General features: G+C 37.5%; 1 protein-coding gene across 3 annotated transcripts in view; it reads right to left on the bottom strand.

The window, feature by feature from the left end:
• LOC114453931 (partitioning defective 3 homolog) overlaps positions 1-27,917 on the bottom strand; it is a 563,018-nt gene that overhangs the window by 361,972 nt on the left and 173,129 nt on the right. For all 3 annotated transcript variants that reach the window (XM_028433953.1, XM_028433955.1, XM_028433954.1), the window contains exon 3: positions 24,263-24,437. In XM_028433953.1, coding sequence (XP_028289754.1) covers positions 24,263-24,437 — 175 coding nt within the window. The remainder of the gene's footprint in view (positions 1-24,262; positions 24,438-27,917) is intronic.

Genomic DNA, 27,917 nt, shown 5'->3' with positions numbered 1-27,917 from the left:
AAATTATGTTAAAAAGGTGAACAAAAGTACATCTTTAAAACTAACTCTAAAACAACAGCAAAAATGACAAAATCACATAACAAAAGAAAACACATGAAGAAAAAAATCATGAAAGGACTACAAATATACACAACAAAACTCCAAAAACACACAAAATGATAGGAAAGGACAACAAAAACACACAAAAAAGACTCCAAAACAACAACAAAAATATTAAAAAAATGATGCAAAAAAACCCCTCATATTTTGACAACAAAAACACACAAAATGAGAGAAAAATGTATTTAAAAAATGACCAAAAAACAAAATTTACAACAACTAAAATACACAAAATAATTATTTTTTTAGACACATTTGCAGTATGTACTGTATATTAAACCTGACTTTGTGGCAGAAAGTCTTCATCTAAAAGCATCACAAACACTAACAAAGACTGAACAACAGCTTTTGTTCTGATTGAAAAGAAAGAAAACTTCTATGAAATGACACCTGAGAACAGCAGGGTTTATGTCATTTATTATATAAATAAAGTTTGTGTGGCCTGTTGTTAATGTGAATCAGACTAATTCACTGAGCTCACACTCAGTCGATGCTAAACTTATTCTCCACTATGGAAACATATGTTGTGTTTAAGGATTTTAAACCAAGATCCCTAAAAACACATGTGATTACAACAGACATAACTGATGAGTTGTAGCTTCATAAAGAACGGGAGGATTTTATTAAAAGTTAAAATCTAAGCAGGGAGCAATGGGAGAGATTTAAAAAATGAAACTACTTCTGTATATTTCATTCAAGTATCACCCTTAGTAAGAAAAATATGCAATTAGGAAACAAGGTAGCCACAAATATCGCCTATAAGATCATTTTACGCATTAATTGTCAGGTTTTAGGAGTGAATAGCAGTTTAATGGGACTTTAACGTGAGTCACACAGTAGCAGTAACATTAGTGCGGTTACGTGAGGCACTTAAAAAGTCATAAATCACAAAGTGTGCCACTCTATACTGCTTTTTAAAACAGATATCACAAGGTGGTATTCCACAGATTAGTTAGCAGAGTTTTATAATGACATGCTTTGAATAAAATACTGTGTACATCTTAAAGGGATCCTCCACTGCTTTTACAAACGTGGCACGAAAACCTTTAAAATGAACTTATTAGAACATGTATGCCAAACAAAATGCATTATTTTGCACCATATTCGTTTTCATTCACTTTTAATAAAGGGCCTACTTTGCAGTTTTAGAGCCTGTGTTCCTCCATCTAGAAATCATGTGATTGATGATGTCACACGGCCCCACTGCCTGTAAACATCCCATGGTTTCCTATTGGAGTGAAGCATTCAGCCTGATTTTTAGATCATTTAGCAGCTTTTTTGGTCAAAATGACTACTACTTTTGATTGCTCTAAATCAGTGTTTCTGAAGTGGGGGTACGTGTACTCCTAGGGGTACGCAATGGCACTACAGGGGGTACTTGAGAGAGAGAGAGAGAGACAGCGTAGAACATTACAAATGAAAGCATAAAAAATAAGGGGTTTTATAATGTGTATTTTTTGGTTAAATATGATAATTTTATAATGATGAAGGAAATGATCTTGATGAGAACATGAACTGAGAATATAAATGTCAGTCTTTGTCCCACACCAAAACTAGAAAAATTAATCTATTCATGAGACACTAAATATGGTTTCATTCCACATATTTACAAAATTAGATTCTTTGAAATGTGTGTCATCACTTATTCATTCCATCAATACACTCCATAGTTGTTTTTGTCAATAATATTCTGAGCAAAAATAATCAGGAAACATTAAATATGCTGATGTAACCCTCTTTTGTTTAGGGAAAGAAGATAAACACAGTGACCACAGGGAATGACAGTTTCACCTCTGTTTAAAAGGGAGTTAAGGTCCCTTTGGAAAGCTCTTCCTCTCTGCTTCATTGTCGACTACAAAACCGCAGAGTTGGAACTGTTGCCACCTGCGGTCACAGATCACAATTGTTTTTATTCTCTTTCAAGGCAAGGCAAGGCAAGGCAAATTTATTTGTATAGCGCATTTCATACTCAAGGCAACTCAATGTGCTTTACATGATAAAACATTCAATTGTTTAAAATCAATAAGAACATTTAAAACTATCAGTAAAATCAATTAAAATCATCATGACATCAACAACATGACAAAAAATCTCTCAATCATACACAGTAGAGAAAAAAAGTGCCTTTAACTTTGATTTAAAAATGTTCACATTAGATGCTGACTTCAGCTCTGCTGCAGTTTGTTCCACTTCTTTGCAGCATAACAACTAAAAGCAGCATCACCATGTTTACTGTGAGCTCTGGGCTCCACTATCTGACCTGTGTTCATAGATCTGTGAGCTCTGGGCTCCACTATCTGACCTGTGTCCATAGATCTGAGAGACATGCTGGGTTCATACCTGACTAACATGTCACTGATGTATTCTGGACCAAACCCATTCACACATTTATACACCAGCAGTAAACAAAAGAGAGCTACATCCGCATCTTTAACTTTTCTTGGTTATTTAGAGCAACCAAAAGCAGCACAAGTTGACTGAAAAAGCTGCTAAATGATCTAAAAGTAGGTTGAATGCTTCAATCCAATAGGTCAGTGGGGCCGTGTGACATCATCAATCACGTGATTTCAAGATGGCGGAACACAGGCTCTAAAAGTGTAAAGTAGCCCCCCTTTATAAAAGCTTACAAAACAAATATGGTGCAAAACAAAGTGTTTTGTTAGGCATAGATCTTCTGATAAGTACATTTAAAATGTTTTAGGCCACTTTATAAAAACAGTGGAGGGAACCTTTAAGAGCACATGTAGTAATAGATAGAGACTGGACAATAGTTGAGTGTCTCACACCCTGAGCTGTTGATCGTACTGTGAGGAGCAGAATGATGAAATTTAACAGCAACAGCCTTTGAAGTCCTGAAGCCATAAGATGTGTTTTTCAGTTCTTTTTCATGGATTTATCTGAACATATACATTTATTTGAAGAGCCTTTGAAGCGTGTGTGGGGCTTAGTTGTCCTGTCACGCTGAGTTTAAATCTAAATATTTCCTGCCACCTACATTTAGGGCATTGCCTCACACTTTAAACCCAACTGAAATTCTCACGTTGGTCTGATTTAGGATTCAGACCTAGGGCCAGTGTGAACGTGCAAAGACTTTCAACTCTCAACACAAACTAACATCAGCTTAGTGCTTGTTTGACTGGTCACACACTGAGCAAAGTGACAGGTTCATCAATCAGACAAAATCAGAGGGAGTTTCCCGTCTCTTATCTAAACATACGCACAGCAAAAGAAAGCAAGGGGAGAAAATAACTCAATGGAAACACAGCGGATAGCTTCATTAGCAATGTTACAGTCTGAGGTTAAAGAAACATGTTCTGCTTAGTGTCTGCTGCTGCTCAGATCATTTATACTTAGTTATAGTAATCAGTTTTAGTTAGATTGTTTTGCCTTTGCGTTGTACATTTCCAAACACTGATGTCTTCAAAAAGGAGACGTTGAACTAAGAAAATCCTTCAGTCAACCAAGTTCTTTTTCTTCAAAAAAAATAAGAAATATGACTATCACTGCCTCATGGCACGAGATTGTAAATTATGACCTCTGTATGTTTTCTGAATGGGTTTTACTCAGTTTGCTTACAAAGTCCTAAAAGTTGTATTATTGTTGGGTTCATTGCAGGTTTTCAATTAGAACGTTCTGTAAATCTATGTATGAGACTTCAATACTTTGTTCAGATAAAAAAATATTTTGCAATAAACTTCACTCTTAAAACTGATATCCGGAGTTTCTGAAAGGGCGTCTCGATGTCCCGCCCACTTCCTCCCACTGCCTCCCAATCTACCAGAAGCCACGCCTCTAATTTTCTGCACGCGTATCGCAGAACATAACAAGGTCACATCAGGTCACATTGATATATGTCTATGGGTCAGGTAAGAGCCAAAATCATATTTACATGTTTGCTGTTGTGACACGTGGCATTGTTTCCGTGCACAGTTCCACATTCACTTTGATTGACAGTCTCAAAAACAGGAAGTAGAAGACTTTTGGCTGAGCAATCACGGCGCTCGTTTCATTTGTATAGGGGTCTATAGGACGAAGGCGGGACTTATATACATTAATGTATATGAATGACCACCAGCAGTAGACCAAAGTAAAAGACTCGTTAGGTATTTTCTTCGCATTTCAAAAGAATTATACATGAACGTAGATTTCTCAGAAACTCCGGATATCAGCTTTAATAAACCTGTATTTATTCCTGCCATGGATCACATGATGTATGTCCAATTTCCTCTGAGGGATTGAGGCAAATATGTAAACACAAGAAACTGGACCATTAAATAGTAACGAAAGCCCAGCTGAAAACAAAAGTATTTGACGTTACGTTCTGCTGTTGATTGATTCTAGTCCAACTCTCAATACATTTCAATTTTACGCATTTTGTTGTAAAATGTAAGAGTGACTGCCCTCTATGGGTTGAAAACGCTATTACAATTGAATTTTGCTATTGACAAGGAACAAAATTCTGTGACGTCATTGGACCATTGTGAGCCACTGTTGGCCCCGCCCCTCCTAAAAAAATAACACCTGTGGACTCTGCAACCTGTGGTTAGTAGATTGGACTAAGATAATTGGGAATAGAGAGATGTAGTGAGTACTGAGTAGCTAGTTAGCATAGCCTAGATTGTTCTTTGGAGATTTTATAGACAGGAATTTGCATGTCTTAACTGCTCCATGAGCCCCGCCCATAATCAAGGTCAGGCAAAACCAGGGGGTTTAGTTACACCATAAAACCACTTTTTGTGCTGAATACATCTAGAAATAGGTATGAAGTAATATAGTTTATTGACTCTAGTCTCACTCTTCACATTTTAGTCTAAGTAATTTAGTGTAAAGTTGTAAACTGTCAGAGTGACTGCCCTCTAGGGGTTGAACTGCTATTGCAACTGAATTTTGCTATTAGCTGAGATTAGATCAGTGATGTCACTAACCGTCACTGTTGGCCCCGCCCCTAATATAAAATATTAGAGGAGGGTCTAGGTTTCCTCCTCTCACAGCCCTAAGTGAGCATTGATTGACAGCTCCATGTGGAACTGTGCAGTGCTGTGGAGGCGGGGCTGCTGTGACTGGGCGTGTCTTAACTACTCTAGGAGCAACACCCATAATCAAGACCTATTTTTTTTTATTTCCCCCTAGTGGCAGAACAGCACAAACCTGGGGATTTAGTTACTCTTTACGTACCGGGCTGCAAATAAAAATATTAATCAGAATCAGAAGTACTTTATTTATCCCAGGAGGAGATTGATTATGTCACAGACACTGGAGAAATATTACAAATGAAAAGAATAAACACTAAACAAAGAAAGAAAAAGAAAATGTACATAAGCACAAATGAATTTCATTGGATTTTTTTGTAAGTTATGGTAATTTTATTTCTGAGAAATTGTTACTTTTGCTTTTGTGCTCACATCTCCTTTACATTGAACTCCTACGCCATTGGGAAGCATGTTTACTGGACGGGAGACGTGCGCACAAACACAAGCACAAAATACTGGAGAAGAAGAAGAAGTCTTTAGTCTAAAGGGAAATGCCAAGAGGAAAGAGAGCCAATAGAAAGTGCTCCGCTGGCATAAGACATTTCATAAATCAATCATCATGGGCTTTTCCTGTACAGACTTACTGTATGTCTGACTATGTCTTACCACTCGAATGTCAAAGAGTTCTCAAAGAGGTCACTTTAAAAATCAAGAAGAATATCATGCAAAATAACTGCTGAGCTGGAAACAAGCACTGTTTACACAGTGGTTTCATGCTCTCTCACCCTCATGTACACGTCACATGACTCTCAGTGACTGTAGGCTGGTTTGACCTCAATGTACAGATAGAATTGCTCTGTGAGAAAATCATACACAAATGATTTTGCTTTGATCAAAACATTTATTCCGAGCCAAAATAACTAGTCTGAAAGCAATCATGTTTGTGGGAAGATGGGAACGTGGCAGCGAGGGGGAGGGGGAGGAGGGAGGGAGGGATTCCTAAAGAACTTTGAGGAGGACTGGATCATTCTGGATGTGATGCAAAGCAGAAGATGGGAGAGACAGGCCATGACAGGCTTTAATGAAGCTGAGACCAAGCAGACAATTCTCTGTCCCACAAGCATTAAAATAAAACAAAAAAAACATTTACCACCAAAGGTTTTCTGTCTTTCTTCAAGATGCGGTTAAAGGGTTTGTGTAATTTAGGACTACTGTGGATTTAAAGAAACATGCACAAACTCAAAATATCAAAGTAAAGGGAAACACTTAAAGCAGAAATAAATGTGTGTTATGAGTTTGTCACATCACAGAAACATGTGTCATTGACCACTGAGCCAAATTTCAAAGATGAAAAAAATTGCTAAGTATATAAAATTTAGTCTCAAAATCATGGAATAACAAGTACTTCTCTCTGCTCTGAGACCCTGGGGCGTGTCAGTTAGAGGCGCTGGAACCACGCTCACACGCGGGAAGGGCGCCGCCTCCGTGTACAGTAGGAGGACAAAACCTATAGTCAAAATGGAAGCTAGCGCTAGCAGCGTCATCGGACAGACTCAGCCCTACCTGTTAGAGCCATTAGAGCCACAAACTGACTCCCAAACATCCTGGAATGTAAGCGCTGTGATTGGTCCGCCCTGGTCACTGATTTTCCACTCAACACCGCCTTGTTTAAAATTTTTGCGGAGCGATAAAATAGTTGTTTTATATATATATATATATATATTATTATATTACTGAAGTACTTATTTTACACATATGAGGAATACATCTGGTAGAACATAACATTAAAAGTAGGCTTAAAGGGTACCTGTAGTGAAAATGTATATAACAAAAAATATTTTAACGGATTACCAAAAAACTAAATATGTGCACCTTTTTATTAAAACAAAACACGTTAAAAGGACTTTTTATACAGATTTTCTACCTTCGGGCATAAACTATGAAGTCGCCATTTTGGTCAGGATATGACGCACTTTTGTTGATTCCTGTGAGCTGTTGCTAGGCAACAGTATTCCGCTGGTCTACAGTTTCTGAACGATAGCGGAGTGTAAAGCGAATAGTTTATTATGCGTCTCTAATTTGCCAAATAACAACACAAGTGGATACATATGGCTGCTTAGTGCTAAGAGCCAGCAGAAAAATTACACTTCCCATAATGTAAACAGACCTGTCACGCCTCTATTTACCACAATGCACCATTTTTTTTAAAGCGACAGGCCAGGCCGACCAACGAAAATGTGTCATATCCTGTCAAAAATGGTGACTTTCCGTGGTTTGTCCCAGAAGGTTTAGATCATTCTAAAAAGTCCTTTTAATGTGTTTTTTTATTAAACAGTGCACATATTTTGTTAATTGGTAATACATTAAACACATTTTTTGTTATATACACTTTCACTACAGGTACCCTTTAACCTTTCTTTTCCGTATATATATATATATATGTAGTTATATATAAAAATTTAACTTTGAAGTGAGATTTTCTTGATTTCATAAAGACCCAAAAATTAAACACATTTTCTGAAGCATTTTTATTAAGGCTATTAATTTTCCCTGTTGGTGTGCATTAATGCATACAGCAGTGATTACATGTCAGTGCTGATATAAACCCTGTAACTGTGCCATTAATGTGTGCCTATGTTCACTAACACGTGGCTGCCAGGACACGCCTACGGCTTCACCTGTGAGCGTCTTCTCACGTGGGCTGAGAGCCAGACCGATCCTACAGGTGACCTCCCTGTGGAAGACAATGGAAAAGTGCTGGCACAGCAGAAACACTCCCATTAGAGGACTAATGAGCTCAGTGCAGGAGCTGCAGCCGTGTGTGTGTGTGTGTGTGTGTGTGTGTGTGTGTGTGTGTGTGTGTGTGTGTGTGCGTGTGTGTGTGCGTGCGTGCGTGTGCGTGTGTGTGTGTGTGCGTGCGCGTGCATGCATGCGTGTGTGTGCGTGTGTGTGTGTGCGTGCGTGCGTGTGCGTGCGTGCGTGCGTGTGTGTGTGTGTGTGTGTGTGTGCGTGTGGGTGTGTGTGTGTGTGTGTGTGCGTGCGTGTGTGTGTGTGTGTGCGTGTCCACTGGGATCCAGAGCCTGAAGACAAAGACATGCTAAAGAGGCCGTAACCCTGAGTGCATTTATCCCACACAGAGCACCAATGGTTCCTCTTGGCCAAATGTGACCCTCATCAGACACTGTCTGAATAAACCACAAAGATTCTCAATGACTGATGACTAATGATAATCACAACACAACATAAAGTCTAATTTACCACTGATGCATTTGAGGCCTGGTAACATTATGTGCATTTATGGTTCAATGATTACTTTAAGATAATCTGTATGTGAATGTCAAATGTTCGTCATGTATAATCAGAATTTTTTGCTTGGATTTTGTGAACCCAATTGTTTTTGTTAGGGTGACCACATGTCCAGATTTACCCCGACACGCCCTCTTTCCACGTCTTGTCCAGGCTTTGCAGGGATATTATTATTGATATTTTCCAGGTTTCCCAGGGACCCTGAACGCATCTCGAGGACAAGTTAATTTGAAAGATGAGTGTCACGGTCTGAGTTTACCTCGTACTGAGATGGATTAAAAATGAATTTTTGCTAGTTCCGCTGTTAGTTTTTCTACTTCTGCCATTAAAGTGAATGTTCAAAGCTAATGTTTTCTGACGAGTGCTGAATGGCTCCTTTTCTTGGAGAAAAATGAACAATATACGAGGCAGGAGAGGTTCCAACGCCACAAAGAAAGGATGGAGAGGTTCATCTTCTTCATGGTGAAGGAATCATTTTTTTTCCAAAAAAACATGATTATAATATACACTGCATTAAATAACAGTTAACCTAATGTAACTTTACAATAATAAACTGATGTATTCACATAAATCTGATCATGACAATCATATTTAGTTATCAATAGTCGATTTTTTATCGATGGACTGGTGATGTTTTATGCATTTTTTAAAATCAGTACAGTAATCTGTGTGCATGGCTAATCCTGCACGGGTACATTTCAGTACGTAGCAGTCACGTACTGAGACAAGACTGAGGTCATTGTACTGGGCCCACGACACCTTAGAGAAACCTATGCTAGCCTAACTGCCCTAGATGGCATTACTCTGGCACGAAGCACAACTGTTAGAAACCTTGGGGTTCTATTTGATCAGGATTTATCCTTCAACTCTCACATAAAACAAACTTCAAGAACTGCCTTCTTTCATCTCCGTAACATTGCTAAAATCAGATCTATCCTGTCTCAGGGCGACGCCGAAAAACTAGTCCATGCTTTTGTTACCTCTAGACTGGATTATTGTAATTCTCTTTTAGCAGGCTGCCCGAGCAAGTCGCTTAAGACACTTCAGCTGGTTCAAAATGCTGCAGCACGTGTACTGACTAAAACTAGGAGAAGAGATCACATTACTCCTGTATTAGCCTCTCTGCATTGGCTTCACATAAAATATAGAATAGAATTCAAGATTCTTCTTCTCACTTATAAAGCCCTAAATGGACAGGCACCAGTCTATCTCAAGGAGCTTGTAGTGCCATACAATCCCCCCAGAACACTACGCTCTCAAAATGCTGGACTACTCGTTGTTCCATTCATCTCTAAAAGTAGTATAGGAGGAAGAGCTTTCAGTTATCAGGCCCCACTTCTCTGGAACCATCTACCAACCACGGTTCGGGGGGCAGACACCCTCTCTACCTTTAAGGTTAGGCTCAAAACATTCCTCTTTGGTAAAGCTTTTAGTTAGGAACCAGCTCATAGCTCATAATGAAGATGCAATAGGCATAGACTGCTCTCTCAAACACTCCCTCTATCTCTGCTTCTTCCCTTGTGTGTTTGCTCCTGTACTCCTTCTGGCTTTTGTCTTGCAGGTCCGTGGGATCCTTAGTGTGGAGTTACAGAGTCTCAACAACTCTGTCTCCACCCTTTCCTCTGCACACACCCAACACAGCATAACGTGGATGGCTGTTCATCATAGGAATGGGATCCACACAAGGTTCCTGCTGCTTAACAGAAGGTTTTCCTTGCCGCCATGATGAATTCATGTTGGGTGTGGGATACATATGTATGTGTATATACGTATATATGCATATGTGTGTATCCATAAAATGAAGAGTCCGTCCTTAAGACTGCTCTACTGTAAAGTGCCTTGAGATACCATTGGTTATGATTTGGCGCTATACAAATAAAATATTGATTGATTGATTGATTGATTGATTGATTGATTGATTGATTGATTGATTGATTGATTGATTGTAAGAGAATCTCAGTACGGAGGTAAACTCGGACCATGACACCGTAACTCCGCTAACATTTGCTATATCTGAGAAATTCCACCAGTTTCAGAAAGCTAACGATTGTCTCTTTACAGCCAATATGATGTCATTACGATCATTTTACCCAAACGTCACATAATTATTGAAGATGCCGCTTTGTTTGGATGAAATGGTCACACACGAGGAAAAGAGGAAGAGAAAGACAGAGAGAGATTAAAAGAGACCAAATAACAGTAGATTTAACTGGTGTATATATTTATAGATGATTTACTGTTCTGTAAGTCTTGACTTTTTTGTTATTGTTTTAATTTCTAGGATGTTTCTCAATTATTGAGTGATTTCAAGAAGGTATACGTGAGACTTTTCAAGGACAGATTGTTAAAATGCATAATAAAGGGGATTGAATTGAGTTGCCATTGATTTCTGATTTTTTTTTCAGATTCTTTGTTATAAAGACATAAATGCATCATTAAACCTTACAGCAAAAAACAACCTATTTACTTACTGACTGATATTGTATTTTGTCGATAAAAGGTAGATTCAGGAAAATGGGCCACATGTAAATCCTAGTTTTTGTCTTTTTTTAATGATTTGTTTGCAATATTGATGCAAGCACAACTTATCTAAGATCATTAAAAAAAAAATGCTGTAAATAAAGCTTCGAGTGAAAAATAAAATGAGTTGGAAAAGCAAGAACAAGCAATGCTAAGAACTTTTTTGCCTCGTGATCGTCAGTGTGAACTTAGTGGCGTCATTTGCTTGAAATTTAAAAAACTTATTACGATAAAAAGTTTAGGTCTACCTCTTAAAAAACAAAAGAAGTTCAGGGTTGTCACAAACTCAGTTTGAAAAGAAACATTAACTGCTTGTTGGTGTTTTTCCTGCTACCATTAACTTTCTACAAAGCTTAGACAATATAAACTGCTGAATGAAGGAAACTAAATCATGACAAGATGGAGGTGATTGTCTTTGGAAACAAGGAAAAGAGAACCGCTATCAGTGAGTACCTTGAGTCTCCATCTTTAAAAGATTAACACCAAGTCAAAAACCTTGGTGTTCTGATTGACTCAGATCTTACATTCAGCATCAGATCAAATCTATCACAAAAACATCTTCTACCACCTAAAGAACATCTCCAGAGTGAAAGATGTCTCAGAACGCATTACTCCCAAGTATTTACAATGGCTCCCAGTCAGCCTCAGAGGAGACTGTAAAGTTCTGCTGCTGGTGTATAAATGTGTGAATGGGTTTGGTCCAGAATACATCAGTGAGATGTTAGTCAGGTATGAACCCAGCAGGTCTCTCAGATCTATGGACACAGGTCAGATAGTGGAGCCCAGAGCTCACAGTAAACATGGTGATGCTGCTTTTAGTTGTTATGCTGCAAAGAAGTGGAACAAACTGCAGCAGAGCTGAAGTCAGCATCACATGTGAACATTTTTAAATCAAAGTTAAAAGCACTCTTTCTCTACTGCATATGATTGAGAGGGACATTTTTAACCAAAATATTGTTGATTTAATGTTTTTACTGCTAATTGTAATGAAATGTGCTATACAAATAAATGTGCCCTGCCTTAGTTTATGAGTGTCATGTGCTGATTGTTGCATATGAGTATTTTGCATAGATTTTCACAGCTGAAAATAAATGTATTCTTGTTCTTAACACCAAAACAATACAAAAGTAAAGCATTTTGATAAATCAGGAGAACAAAGAAAAAAAAAAACATGTACGTTATATGAGCTTCATCCAAATTGCCCATGTGAGTGAATGTGTGTGGCTGTAAAAATTGTCTGTTTAATTCTATATAATTGTACATTCAGGTAAGCTTCTTCTACTCAAATACAATAAGAGTGTCTCTGAAAAATGAATAGTGTGTGGGGAATGTTGTAAGAATGTAAATGTAGAAATACCATCTGTCATACAGTGACAGGCAGACACATAATTCCTCTGGATATCATTTCGCTGAGTGTCTTTTATGGTGAGAGGACATTAGCGTAGCCTCGCTCTTGCTCCCTTCCCATGATCTCTGTCCAGGGGTCAGAGCCACTCACTGATGGAATGTGTCCCTGCATGTACTACAGTTTAAAAATGGTTCTGTGCAGCTGTAATTATGACACGTAGAACTGCTCCGACAAACTGGCACTTGTAAACTTTCTCTGCCGACATGATTCAGCTGTCTAGCTGATGTTTTATAGCTAGTCGTAATAATAGGAGTACTAGTGGTAGCACATTCCCAGCAGTGCTGAGTGGAGACTTTCACCCCTCCCAGCACTACACACTTCATTACCAAAACTGTTTCCACCATTTAGCAATGCCAGCAGTTGCAGTAATTAGCTATAATAAACTCTTGATGATATTATGATAGTATGAAGTGCTTTAATGATGAATATTCCCAGTTATTGTGAGAACAACGCCCGCTCCTCGGGTGTTTAAAGACCCACCCTGGGCAACATGTCAGCCCCCCCCACAACAACAATAAGTGTGAGTATGATTAAGAGTTGACATAACTAATAGCCTCTCCAGCGACACAGGTGGGAAAAAAAGGGGTTTAGACTGGGTGAGACGGATTAAATCAGTATTAGGGATGGAACCTTTCACATTGGATCTGATACGGTCTGAATATGTTTAAGTCCAGGCTGAAAGCATACTTATTTACTGCTGCTTATGGCAAATGATTGTATTCTAAGCAATTTTAATGTAATTGTATTGATTGATTTTGAATGTATTTGTGTGTTTAGTGTTGCTGTGAGGCACATTACGTTGTCTCGTACATGAAATGTGCTGTACAAATAAACTTGACTTGACGGTATCGATACCCAGGTAATATTGGTACTGAACGATGTGGTAACAAATGATAATATATTTGATAATCATGTCTTTTAACAACATATTTTTTTTTCACTTAGACATATTCACTTGTCAATTTATGAGATTTATCAAAACTATACCATATGATTTTAATCCTGTTCTTTTCATTCTCCCTCTGGAAAAATGTGTTTGGTGGGGTTCCACTGAGGGCAATATGTTTATAACAGATAAGAAAAAAATAAATAACGGTACAATCAACAGCTTTACTGTTTATCTTTGTTCCTTGTGCATGTACATGTCAACTAAGAGTGCATTCACACCGACGTACTCTAGAGTATTCTAGACACGATTGGGGGCCTTGTTGGGGCAACGTGAACATGCAAATGAAGTCAGGTGAATTCTAGAGTGATTGTTTCTGCTGGTATCAGAGCGTTTCCAATCAATGTCTAGAGCGATTTGATACAACCACGCTCGAAGCAGACTAAAAACAGGAAGTACCGGAGATTACTTCAAGCACACGGCATTGTGGGTGGTCAGCAGAACTGGCAATGGTGCAAAACAAGGCACTAAAACCACCTAAAGCACAGCAACTTGTTGAATGTTGTGAAATAACTGATGGAAAATTCAGAAGTTTCTCAGCATTATTAAGCACTCACTTTGATCAATAGATGAGAAACTCTTCTTCAGGTTTCTGTTTTTCTGCCGAGACAAGTCTCTACTCCAGTAACTGGTTAGCTCATGTAACTGCACCAGAGGCTGTTTGGAGCAGATCAGAAGTGGCGCTGTGAACGCAAACCGAACCAAACCAAGGTGATAAAATGATCAGATGCCCTGCGCCCATTCAGACCGAGTCCCTGAATAAACCGGTGTCAAAAGCCAAGCCCTCTCCACATCTACACTGACTATACTGTATCTGCTGCTGTAAAGAGTGGAAGAGACTTCAATAACTCCAGCCTTTGCGTCACAAATACTGAAAAGTTTAGCCATACTTCCAAACACTTTCGATCAGCCATGCTTGCTTTGTTGATTGAACATAAAGTTACCAACATTATTACGTTCTCTTACGTCCATCGTGGAATATCATCTGCTTTTCCACTCCCTCACAGATGCAAATATGCGTTTAGGTACCGAAACATGGTATCATTTGAGTTTTTGTGAATCAAAACCTATAAAAGCCCAACTTTGTTAAGTTCTGACCCAAGGACTCAGATTTAAAAGTGCCACTGCTAAAACACGCACAAATAATTCATCTGTTACTCTTTAAAATGCATGCTTTCTATTCAGGTTCACAAAGGTGTGAAGGCCTATTCCACTCTACTCAAATCACATCGCAAGAAATACTGTGAGAAAAGCAAGAGACATGGAAACTCCACGAGTGAACCCAGTCTTTGAGGTAAGAAGCTGATTATTGATGCATGTTTATGTTGTTAATTATTTCATTGTACATTTATGCAAGAATGATGAGAGTTGATGAAGCCTGACTTCAGACTTTCTAAAACTGTAAAGCATATCTCTCCCATGGACGTTTTTATCAGCAGTGATAAATTACTGGGGAAGATAAAAATCTCTGAATGTGTTTTCCTGTTTAGTTTATTCAGGTTTAAATAACTGCTTAGTTGTTCTGTTGGGTCAGATTTGGAGACAAGGCTGTGGTGACAAATGATTCTCAACAGACGAGTCGTTAAAAAGCCGTTTCATCATTTATTTTAGAAATCCAGTGGATATGGAAGAAGAAAAGGAAAAGGGATCCTTCTCTGTTTCCATTGCTATAAAACACAGTGAGGGGTCGTTGGTGTTTCCTCCATTTATCTAACAAATTGACTTCAGCACAAACTGACTTTATGGATGGAGGTGAATTGTGGGAAAAGGTGTAAGTACTTAACAGCTAATTGTGTTGCTTTGTAGCTCCTTGAAGTCAGCATTTAATCACATTACTGCAACAGAGATGGCAGTCTCTTACTTCAGACTTCAATTACCTAAAGCTAAACTTTAGTCATTAAAACACGGTTTTTAAACACAAAAGACAAAGGAACCAGTGTTTTATGCAAAGTAGACTTTTTTAGTGGTTTAATCTCAATCGAGACACAATCTGAGACCATTTGTGCAGTTCTTTTAGTGCTGTATGCTACATTGATTGAACAGCTGTTCATTAGCTTCACCAATGAAGTATTGGTTCTATTTTATTTTTGTTTCTGTTAGCAAAATTACATCAGAAGTATTGAACGATTGGATGTCTGATTGTATTGAACGCCAATAAAAATTCCATTAAATATTGGAGGGAATCCAGATTAATATAATGATTCTGGATCAGTTTCAACCCCCCCACCCCCCCCAAAAAAATCCCTATTTTTAATCATTGGCAAAATTTAAAAAATTAATCTTGCTTCTTAATTGGCCGATCTTTATGGAAATGTACAGTTATTTGATTGATTGATTGATTGATTGGTTCCTCAGTTGCCCCAGTTACCAAAAATTCTAATTAATCAATAATGGACTTAATGATTAAGTAAATAAAAGTATAATTTTCTCTAAAAAAATATTTAAAAATGCATATACAATCTTAGTACAATGCAAACTCAGTCGGATGCAAACTCGTGACTTCAAGCTACAAATCAAACATCAATCAAAAAAAAAAAAAAAAAACCTTTTCAAAACAAAAGCATCTCTTCTTGTCTGACATTATTATTATTATTTTGAACACTTTAGGGCTCTTGTTTTGAAGTTGAAATCAGTAGCACAATGGAAGGTCTCCAAAAAAATCTCTGAAATGTCGGCATGAAATGTGTTTTTGTGAGTTTTATGGATCAAATGACCAAATGTTGATATTCTACTTGGTCACTTTCTCACTTAAAATATTTTCAGAACTTTTAAAGGTGGAGAATCAACAGAGATATTTCATCTCAGTGTGATTCAGGTTTTTGTCGTTGTAGGTTCCAAATGCATCTTGGGAAACTTGAAAGTATACTTCATAGGGAACGCTCATCATCCTAATTATACTTATATAGTAGACAGTATGTACTCATTAAGTTTATTGTGCATAGCAGTGGTTCCCAACCTTTCTTGTCTTGTGTACGCATTGAGCCTTTTTGTCATACCATGAGAACCCCCTCACTCACACGTGTTCATGATTCTCCAAAAGTAGAACATAACACGGAATATTCAACGCAAGTCATTTTATTTCATCTGAATTTCACTGAGAATGTTTTTTTTGTTACCTTAGAAATAAATTCTAAATTTTTCCACATTTCCCCTGCAATGTGCTCACTTACCCCTTGGGGTACGCGTACCCCTGGTTGGGAAACCCTGGTGTACAGTATGGAGTGTGCCATGTCGAACACAGCCTGAGAGGATATGAAATCTCTCATCAGCTCTAAAATGCTTCTGGTTGAAAAAGAAAATGACGGCCAACAGGAAGGTAAATGTAACTTTGTTGTGTTGTCCAGGTTGTGTAGCTCTGTGTGATCTGATGCTGTGTGTCTTGCGGTGACTTCTAGATGGCCTTGGCTGGTGGTGGGAGTCTCTTCAGCAACAGATCACTAAGCCAATGTGATTAAATGAGTGTGTTTTTGTTGAAGGTGTCCACCTCAACACACATTCCCCATGGGCAATCTCTCTAATGGAGTTACAGCAACCCTTTCACCACACAGCTTAAGGAATAAAAGAGGAGCCCAGAGTCAGAAGATTCAATGAAGGGGCAGAGAAGCCCCTCACTCATCTACCAGACGGACCTAAGTAGGACTCAAAGATAGGAGGTGTGAATTGAATAACAACTTATTACATCTATGGGGATTTGAGTCTAAAATGATCATTAAGATTAATCAATTATCATTGATTGATTATTAGCACTGGGACCTGCTGGTATAGCCTTTCAAACCTGTCTCAGGTGTATTGTAGTGTTGGAACACTTTAGCTGTAACAATAAAAGAATAAAAAATAAATACTTCAGATCTTCAGAGGACAGTTTGTGAAAGTATTGTACAGCTTTATCACTGTAGGGCAGAGGTGGGCAAACGTTATCACTGTGGGAAGCACAAAAATAGGATTTTCTGATTCACAGCCCATATGATCAACATTCATGTCAGCATTTGGAAAAATTACCAATCTGAGCATTAATACAGAAAAGAAAAAGGCTTTCTGTGTGTTTTTGTTGTATTGTTTTGTAATTTTTGATTCATTTTGTGTATTTTTCTTGTAATTTTTGTCTATCTTTGCTGCTAGTTTGTGTATTTTTGTTGTCATTTCGTATATTTTTCTCTCATTTTGTTTGTGTTTTTTGTTTTTGGATTCATTTTGTTTGTTTTTCGTGTTGTTTTGTCTATCTTTGCTGCAATTTTGTGTATTTTGGTTGTCATTCTGTGTTTTTGTTGATGTTTTGTGTGCATTTTTTTGTGTATTTTTGTTGTTTTGTAAAAAACAATTCCCAGAATTTGTATATTTTTGTAGTTGTCTTGTGTAATGATGTGCATTTTGTTTGTCATATTGCATCATTTTTTTGTCTCATTTTGTGTAAGGTTGTGTTGTTTGGTATTTTTAGAATATTTTCTTTTTTTTTAATCTTGGTTTGTTTATCTTTGCTGATATTTTGTCTATTATTGTTGTCAATTTGTATATTTTTGTTGTTTTGTGTGTATTTTTGGATTCATTTTGTTGGTTTTTGTGTTGTTTTGTCTATCTTTGCTGCTATTTTGTGTATTTTGGTTGTCATTCTGTGTTTTTGTTGATGTTTTGTGCGCAATTTTGAACAATTTTGTGTGTTTTTGTTGTTTTATACATTTTTTTCCCCAGAACGTGTGTATTTTTGTAGTTGTCTTGTGTAATGTTGCGCATTTTTGTTGTCATATTGCATCATTTTTTTGTCTTGTGGTTGTGGTCGTGTGGTTTGGTTGTTTTGTCTTTTTAGATTAATTTTTGCTGCTGTATTTTGTCTACTATTGTTGTCAATTTGTATATTTTTGTTTTTGTTGATGTTTTATGTGTATTTTTAGAAACATTTTCTGTAGTTTTGTTTATTTTTTAACCTGATTTTGTGTATTTTTGTGTCGTCTTGTGTAATGTGTGTCATTTTTGTGTGTTTTGATTGTTGGCGTATATATATTTTTTGTCATTTTATGTATTTTTGTCATCGTAATTTGTGTTTTTGGAGTCATTTTGTGTATTTTTAAAAAGGCTCGTCATTGAAAAAGCCACTCGGCTACCATCAACTACCATCTATTCTCTTACTTTGTTCACCTTGGCCCTAATTGAGCAATAAAAGCCTGCTAATTCCCTGCATTACATCTCTCTCCTCTGAGTCTCTTAATTCATAAAAAACACATCTAAATGGAAAAGCAAAAGCAAAAGTCAATTTCTGGGTCACCAGTAAAATGAGGGAAAAAAAGAGTCTTTGAGCAACAAAAAGCAAAGCATTTAGCATCAAAGTAAGAGCCATTAAGATCAAGCTTCAATTTAAAGTTTTATGACACGTTCTCTTACTTCTGAAGGACTCAAATTCAGAGAACAATACACGCGCTGCCAGCTTCAGTGTCCGTAAAATTACGGGAAAATTACATTCATTACTGTAATTTACATCTCATCTCCAATCCAATTATTAGCAGTTTGACCTGCGTAGCTCGTGTTGGTATTGAAATCCAGAATCGGCTCCCTGAGGAGGTGGAGGCGGGTGGAAAAACAGTGAGAGGTAGAGTTTGGGACTTTGGGAGTTGTAGGAGGGGAAAAACAATCAATATAGCTCTCATAGACGATGATTTTAAATAGTTATAATTCTCTGCCTCGGAGAACAGCTGCCACGGGCGCCGCCGCTACACTTTGATGTCTGATATGCAATCCTGCTGCCAGTAATTTGCTCATCTGCTGCTCTGGAGGGACCATCGCTTGTCTGTGTTGTACATCTGCCTGACCACGGATATGTAATTCCAAGCATCTTGTCGCTTGATATAAAGAAACTTCTAAAGTATTCAGAAGTTACAGGATATAATATGGAGCATATGTGAAGTTTCCAATGACAAAACGTTTCCTGTGAAAAGAAACAAATGCTCTTGATGGTCAATTCTTGCTAGTACAACACAAAACCTATCATTATGTTGTCTTCTGTCTAATCTATTGTCACAGTCATTGATTCCGAGGTATAAATTTAGCGCTGAAATGTTGTGTGGGTGGTTACGGCTAACAGTAACTTACAATTATGAGAAAACAATGTAAACAACAAGCTGATGCTAGCAAAAGATAAATGATAAATTAAAATGGTGGAAAACACCAGATGGAAACTGACTCAATGACCCGACACATGCAAACATTTACTGAACACTTAATCTCTGAGTACACACTCACGCTGGTAATCCATGCACTACCAAAGCAGCAGTGCACACCTGCACGTTCCCCCCGACTCGGCTCACACCAATGTACATATTTACGTACGACACTCACTTGATGCAGTTCTGACTTTTGTAATGACGTATGCATCAGTGGGCGTGCACTGTAGCTGTTCCCATTCAACGTTCTTGAAGCCAAAATATCTTTTTATATCGCTTAGGGGCGCTTCCATCTTGCAAATTTGACGTCATTTGGAGCCAGAGTCTGTGCAGTAGGGTCCAGCGGGAGGAGCCCTGGTAACACGCCCCGCCCATTTAGCGTAATGCCCTGATGAGTTCCACAGCCCAGCTACGTCAATAACTTACATATCTTTCCCTCTGGAAATTCTACCAACGTCATGTTCAGATGATCAGATCATAGAGGTTAAAACTAGTACTAGTAGCTCAAAAAAGACAAAAAAAGTGAACGGAAAAGTTTAATGGTGTCTCGTCTTTCATTCACGATGTAACTGCTTACGCTATTCACAAAGAAAGCTACGCAAAATCCAAAGCTGTTGATCATCGTCATATATGACGTCAAATCTCGTATTTCAACCTCAAATAACTTAGGAAAAATTTGCACTTGAACACATTGTAGGGTGATAATAACTAATGATCACAGCAGAGTTTAGGTTTGGAAAAAAATGATGTGATGAGTATTTTAACTTCACAGTTTGACCCACATCACTTCTGTTATCATTGAGGAGGCGGGGCTTATGACCTATACTGCAGCCAGTCAGCAGGGGGAGCTCAAAAAAAAAAAGCTTCACTTCCTCATGAGCGTGCATTGTCCGTACTTTTTACAGTCTATGGTCTATGTATGAGGTATATACCGTATGAGGTGGTAGCAGCGCGATGGAAAGTTGTTGTTTTTAATCCACTTCAGGAATAATCAACACTCACAAATGTCCAGATTCATTGTGGGGCAATGCTCGCACTGTGCATACGTACTTACTGGGAGTGGCAATACTGTATATGATATAAATCTCAATATGTTTATCTCAATAAAGTTACATTTGCTGATGTAAAATGTCACAGAGGTTCATTTCTTTACAAACAGCTGCACAGTATGCACCACTTTTGCCTTCTTCTCCTAAAATGAGTAATTTATTAAAACATAAGCTATAAAATAAAATAAAGAATATTGAAATAGGCGAAAATGGGAATCTCAATATATCTTGACTCGCTATATTGCCCAGGCCTAATCGTGAGTTTACTATTTCGTTACTTACCATATTCCACATGTTCACGAGTTAGTGCAGAGCCCTCGTTTTCCAAAATGAAAAAAAACAACCAGCTGTTGGCCACCTGTAGAACACACATCTGCAAATTCAGATGAAGCATCACTAACCACTAGGGGCAGTAGATAGTCAGAGGTCGCGATAAAAATTATTATTTTTTTTTTTTCCTATTTAAAGTTTACAAAGTGCCATTCTACAAATATGATTCCTGCCAGTCTTAAATTATCATCTGTTCATAAACTTTGGATAACAAGTTTTTTAAGACATCAAACTAAAAAAGCTCAGATTTAAGATATGGACATGTTCCTTTTCAACAACATTAGCTACAGGCTACATTCAGTCCTTTGAACAATGACTTTGTTTCCTACAGTTGGAAAGACACGCTGGCACCAGACAGATGTAGCAGAGATGGAAAGGAATCTGTGTACCCTTCGTTCTTTGGTTGTTCTGTTTTAAACCGAATCAAAATAACAAATAAACAGTGTGGTTATTTTGTTTTACTGATTTAAAACCAAACCAGAAATACAGAAAAACCAAAAACCAGTGTTTTTCTGTTTTTATTTATTTTTCTTTTTTTTTTTACTTGTTCTGTTAGTGTGATATTGTTTATATTTACGGGGAAATTAGAACAAGAACTGAAGTCACTACACCTGGTTTTCCTCCCCAGGTCCTGGACCAGGTCTCCTCACACAATGTTTAGGATTTATTTCAGCAGTTTTCTGGTCCTGCTCATGTTTTCTGTGTGTGGATGTTTTAGCTCATAAAAAGCTGTTCACATTTATGTTTTGTTTCACAGTGTTACCAAATAGTATCTAAATAAACTGGTGACTGACTATTAACTGTGAGGCTGGTGTGAGGAACAATAGATTTTAGAACTTTTACCATTTGACACTTTTACAAAAACAATTACAGCTTTTTTGAGGGCAGTAAAAATGTTTATTTTGCACGTTATAAATACCGCTAACAGCAGCCGTCAACACACACGGAAGTTGATCACAAGAAACAAGGAGGACCAGTAGAATCATTACACCACCTCTGGTTCCACATATCATGTGCATGTTTTACATAACATCCATTTTTTGGTTTTGATTTATTTATGTATTAATAACATTTCAATTCATCAGTAATGTGACTTATGTGTTGCTTCTTTTTATGTACGGACCGGGAGCAAAAGTCCACCCAGTCACCAGATTATCTGGATACTATTTGGACCGTAACACTGTAAAGATGGCAGATATTCACAGATTCAGACTTTCAGCATCAATAACTCTTTAACAAAACGTCATTGACACACAAATTACACCTCTGCCATCAGTGTGAGGTGGAAAACATGATAAAAGATGATTTTTTATCAAACACAGCAGAATAAAAGTCTGTCTGTGTGTCCTCTGTGTGTGGTGAGATTAAAACATGAAGCTCTAGTCCTAGTTTCCCTCTAAATATCCCACAAACAAAACAAAATTTTATTTTTAAACAGAAAAACGCTGCTTGTTTGGTTTTTGGCTTTTCTGTTTTCCTGTTTCTGGTTTTAAATTCATAAAGCAAAAATACCAACCCATTTTTTATATTTTTTAATTTGTTTTTGAAATGAAATAACCAAAGAAAAATGGGTACACGGATTGGAACGCTTCACCTACTTTTTTTCTGCTCTTTGTTTTAATATTGCAATATATTGTCACAATTTACTACGCATTGCAGTCTTTGCAGCAGTTGTATGTGTTTCTTCTTTGCGTGACAACTATTGCTGTATGTAATGAGAAAGCTAAAACCATTTCAATATCAAATCATAGAATAGGAACACTGCTAACATACATATCTCTGATAATCTATGGTATTATTAGATGCTGTTAAGTGGTAAATCCTCCACCCAAAGTCAATAGTTGTATCAGTCAATGTCACTGTCCAATATGTGGAGTGTTGGACTATAAAGAAAGCTGACAGCTCTCTGGTTCCACTTCACGGCACGTGAATATGTGGACATATGCAACGTAAGAGTCACCGACATGTAAGTGCCACTTTCAGGCAGTGTGTGTATGTGTGTGTGTGTCCACCTCGCATTGGTATGCATGCTCCAGCTCATGCATGACTGCGTCTCCCACCGTGTCTCAATTGTGAGCGTGGCCTGGGTTCCTACCTGTCTGTCTGAGTTACCATAAAGCTTTTCCCTGGACACACGGCTCAGTTCTGACAGACATTCCACTCTGCCAACACCCAACAATGTCAAATAAAACTCACTTGGGCCGCTACGTTCCACAATGACGTACCAAGGGTTCGGTTGAAAGTTTTGGGGGAGAAAGTTGCTTTCAAACTTTCAAAGATGTTTTAAACATCCACAGTCCAACACTACAGCTTGATTTCCAGCCCAACACTTGTACTCGGTTCACAATACAATTCGATACATCAGGGCGTCAAACTCATTTCAGTTCAGGGGCCAAATACGGAGCCGTTTAATCTCAAGAGGGCCACAGATTTCATGCTGTCATTACAACATTATTGTGCCCTTGTTTGCACTTGTATGTATACATAAAATACAAAATACATGAGAAACCAACAATATTCAAGCATGAAGTCACAGATATCAGTCCCAACAGGGTCTTTAAATGTCCTAGATTAGTGACCAATATCTACTTTATTGAGGAAAATGTTTTATAATAATTTGAAGAAAGATAAAAGATTTTGTAAGAATTTTGAGGTGTTTTTCAACAGTTTAACGTAAACAATGACTGCCATCATGCAATAAAAGCACTGTGAGCCCCTCAAAATATTGTTGAGCTTAATTTATGCAACAATTCATGATTTCTCTTGCAGGCCAAGTTAGATTCTCCAAAGAGCCAAATTTGGCCCCTGTGCATCGAGTTTGACAAAGGCTCGAAACATGATATTAGGTTTAGCAGATACGATGATCTGAAAATTATATTTTTCTTTATTCAATTATTAATCTATTATTATTATTATTATTATTATTATTATTATTATTATTATTATTATTATTATTATTGATAGTAATACCAATTTTTTTATTATTACTTATCAAATTATAATTTATTTGGATTGGAATTCTTTATGAGCTCTTTAAGTTTCAAAATAATTATGAAAAATTCTGAAACTAAACTACACAGGAAACATATGACCATTATCATCATGACATCGTCCATGAAAAAAATAAAATAAAAGGGCACCAAAAAGGCTAGGGACCAACAACCAAAAAGGCTAGGGACCAACAACCAAAAAGGCTAGGGACCAACAACCAAAAAGGCTAGGGACCAACAACCAAAAAGGCTAGGGACCAACAACCAAAAAGGCTAGGGACCAACAACCAAAAAGGCTAGGGACCAACAACCAAAAAGGCTAGGGACCAACAACCAAAAAGGCTAGGGACCAACAACCAAAAAGGCTAGGGACCAACAACCAAAAAGGCTAGGGACCAACAACCAAAAAGGCTAGGGCCGGCCCTGGTCCAAAGACAAATAAAGACAGCATGACGTGTGTTGCGTGAGAGAAATCAAGCATTGTTTTGAACTCACTGGATCGTAGAGCAGATGGAGTGACTTCGATTTCACTGTCAGCTTGATACGGTTGGAAAGCCGAGGCTGAACTTATCTCACTGGCATAGGGCTCTGGGCTGTGGGTTCCTGTTGAGCTGGCACTGGTGCCATCACCTCCATTGTGAGGATCCTGTTCCTCATAAACTGCAACCAACTGGAGAGAGAGAGAGAGAGAGAGAGAGAGAGAGAGAGAGAGAGAGAGAGAGAGAGAGAGAGAGAGAGAGAGAGAATAAATAGGAATGGAAATATATTTTCTACAGGAAGAATAATAAATAATGTATGTGGCCATTATTATGTGACAGGGTTCAGTAAAATGCACTTCAACATTGAATGTACGAGTGTTACAGGAAACAAATACAAAAACAATTGGTTGCAGTGAATCAATTTCTATCAACAGTAGGAAGTTCCCTTCATTCTGTAGAGCAGGGGTTCCAAAACGTTTCACTGTCCCGTACCCCTTAAAACAATTAACCTGAAGCCATGTACCCCCTACTCCTGCACACTTTAAAAAAAGATCCTGTTGAGGAATAATAATAATAATAATTACCATTAGCCTAACAATAGGATTAACCTAGCATCATCATTGACATAATTATCACAATAACTTGAACCTAGCATTAGCCTACCATTGATATTGACCTAGTATTAGCTTTAATCTAGCATTATCATTACCATAGCAATAGCATTAACCTAGCATTAGTTAGCAATAGCATAAACCTAGCAATAGCATTACCTATCATTTATATTGACCTAGTATTAGCTTTAACCTAGCATTATCATTACCATAGCAATAGCATTAACCTAGCATTAGTTAGCAATAGCATTGACCTAGCAATAGCATTACCTATCATGTATATTGACCTAGTATTAGCTTTAACCTAGCATTATCATAAGCCTAGCAATAGCATTAACCTAGCATTAGTATTAACCTAGCATTAGTTAGCAATAACAATAACCTAGCATGAGCCTAACATTAGCATTAGCATTAACCTAGCATTAGTTAGCAATAACAATAACCTAGCATGAACCTAACATTAGCATTAGCCTAGCATTAGCATTAACCTAGCATTAACATTAACTGCTTTATTTATATTCTAGTTTCCAAAGTTGTCAGTGTTTTACATTTTTATCCACGTACCACCTATGACAATGTGGTAACCTCTGGGGGTACCCGTACCCCACTTTGGGAACCTAGGCTGTAGAGAAACCAAAGCACCAAAAAGTTCTGTAAAATGCTGAGTAAACCATCCAGTTTCATAGAATCAGCTCAGAGATCATTTATTCATTAGCACAGTAATTATATTATATTACATGGCAGTAGGTTCCACACATTTATCTATTACATAAAATCACAGTAATTCAGCTGGAGGAAATGTTGACACCAATCGTAAAAAATGCAGAGAATGTTAGGTGGGAAAATGTGACGTAGCAAGCAGCTGGATCCTTGTATGGAAATAATATGGTATTAAAATTGTTCAGCTAGTGGTTGGTTGTTGTGGATTACCTGTTTAGTGAAGAAAAGAATGTACAACAGTATAAAACTGTGACAAAGCTACAGAAAAAAAGCTCTGAATAAGCAAAGGAGAGCATATTTCTGCATTTTAATAAAAGTAATGTCATGTTAAAATGAACAGTTTTTCTCACCTGTCAATCTAGCTCTCTGGTTTAGTAATGATTTATCACAACTAGGGCTAAGACTTTAATGCGTTAAGTGTGATTAATTACTTACAGAAAAATAACACTACTTCTATGGAATGTACTGTACTCAGTGGTGCTTATTAATTTAAGGCAGTGGCTATTCGTACGGTTATCAATACACCAACATTCTGTCCGTACCTCATTGGCCAGTTCATGTCATGTGACTAAGACTAAACCTAACCCTAAAAATTGTTGTAATATAGGGTTATAACCTAACACTAACACAAACACGCTACGTACGTGTAATTCGGTAAACGTACCAATAGCACCGGGGATTGTCCGTACGGCAACCGTACGAATAGACACTCATTTTAATAGAGAAGAAAAGAGTTTGTTTTAGAATGTTCATGAAACTTCCAGAAAAGCATGCATATAGCTTACTTAAATTTATGGTTATCTCATTTATTGTTCTCATACACCAATTTTCCATTTAAACTGAAAAACGTTGCTTTGTTATGTGATTACAAAGTCCCTAATAGGAATGTGCAATATTTTATCGTTTATGATTTATGGTCAAGAACATTCTCACCGGTAAGAATAATAATGAGGAAATAAATTAAGTTCGTACAATAACACTAATAGAGCGATCCGCATGCACTAATATATTACATAAAATACACTTTAAGTTGGGCATTGTTTTATTTATTAATGGTTTTTTTTTTTTTTTTGTGTCCATATTGTGAGCAGTGTAATTGTTGATGGTAAATATTGTTATAGGAGCAAACAGACACCTACATGTTTATTTAATCCCATATATATTAAAACAATAAAATAAAAATCAATCAATATATATACAAAAAAGACAATATATTCCTACAAACTTAAGCTTTTTTTCTCTTTTCCAAAGACACATGCACATCATCCTGAATTGCAGCATAAATTGTGAGTTGTGAAAATAATTTATAGCAGTTCCAAGTGGCTTTCCCCACCAGTATCACCTGTTTTCACAGAGATGAACCTCTGTTTTTCACCCAGGCACTACAGTATGACCAGTGTGATGCCCATCATGCTACTTTGAACAAATGGGTGGATATTACAGACAGGAGACGAGTCCTTTTTAATGTGCTACCTGCAAATCTGTGTCATGGAAAACTGTGAAAAAGAAGAGAGGAGCAAACAAAGAAGGCATTAGCTGCTGTTGGGTGCAAACAGCTTTAGTGTACCCTCATCGTATTTGTCTGTTGGTAAAAATAGCGTGAGATGATTTTTTCCATGTATTTGCTGTTTTTTCATCACCCAGACGCGGCCAAATCTGCATATAAACGAGTTTAGAAGCCCCTGCTCTCGCTTTTGATTTAATTCATATGCAGAGGATGATGCTTAAGTGTGCATGTGTTTGTGTGTGTGTCTGCATCTGGATTTATGCCTTGCTGTGAGTGTGCCTTAGTGGTTTACTGTTGTCGTAACTCACGGCGACATCTTTCATGCTGTTTCATGCACAATTAAAGCAGACGGGTTTTTTTTTTTTTCCTTCCCTCAGAAGTTTCTTCTCATTCCTGGTGCCATCACTGATATGAACTCTATCACAGAAAGCTTCACGCAGTTGGCTCTAATCACGTTCCACTGCCGTCTTGAAATTGCATTGCTCCTCTAAGGGTTTATTGCAGATTTACAAAAGGAGACAATAAAAGAAAACGATCTGCTGCTACAAAATAGGGGACCTTTTTATTTGAGTTGAAGCCATTTGAAGGAAGAGGTACAATTTAAGGGACTCAGTGTGGGAGGGTGCAAAGAGCTAAGAGCTAGTAGGCTAAATATTGCTGAAATGGAATCCTTCTGGCTTGGTAACATGTATTTATGTGATCATTTTTATAATGCAAAGGCAGTGTGGCTGAAGTGTCTTTTTAAGCTGCCGGAGGATGAAATTTTACCTGATAAACAGAGGTGTAAGGAATACTGATATATCCTACTCAAGTAGAAGTTCTTTTACTTGTTT

This window comes from Gouania willdenowi, chromosome 20 (assembly GCF_900634775.1).
Source record: "Gouania willdenowi chromosome 20, fGouWil2.1, whole genome shotgun sequence".
In the NCBI taxonomy this organism is placed as follows: Eukaryota; Metazoa; Chordata; class Actinopteri; order Blenniiformes; family Gobiesocidae; genus Gouania; species Gouania willdenowi.
The sequence above is the reverse complement of the archived record's forward strand: the minus strand, read 5'-3'. Positions and strand labels throughout refer to the sequence as shown.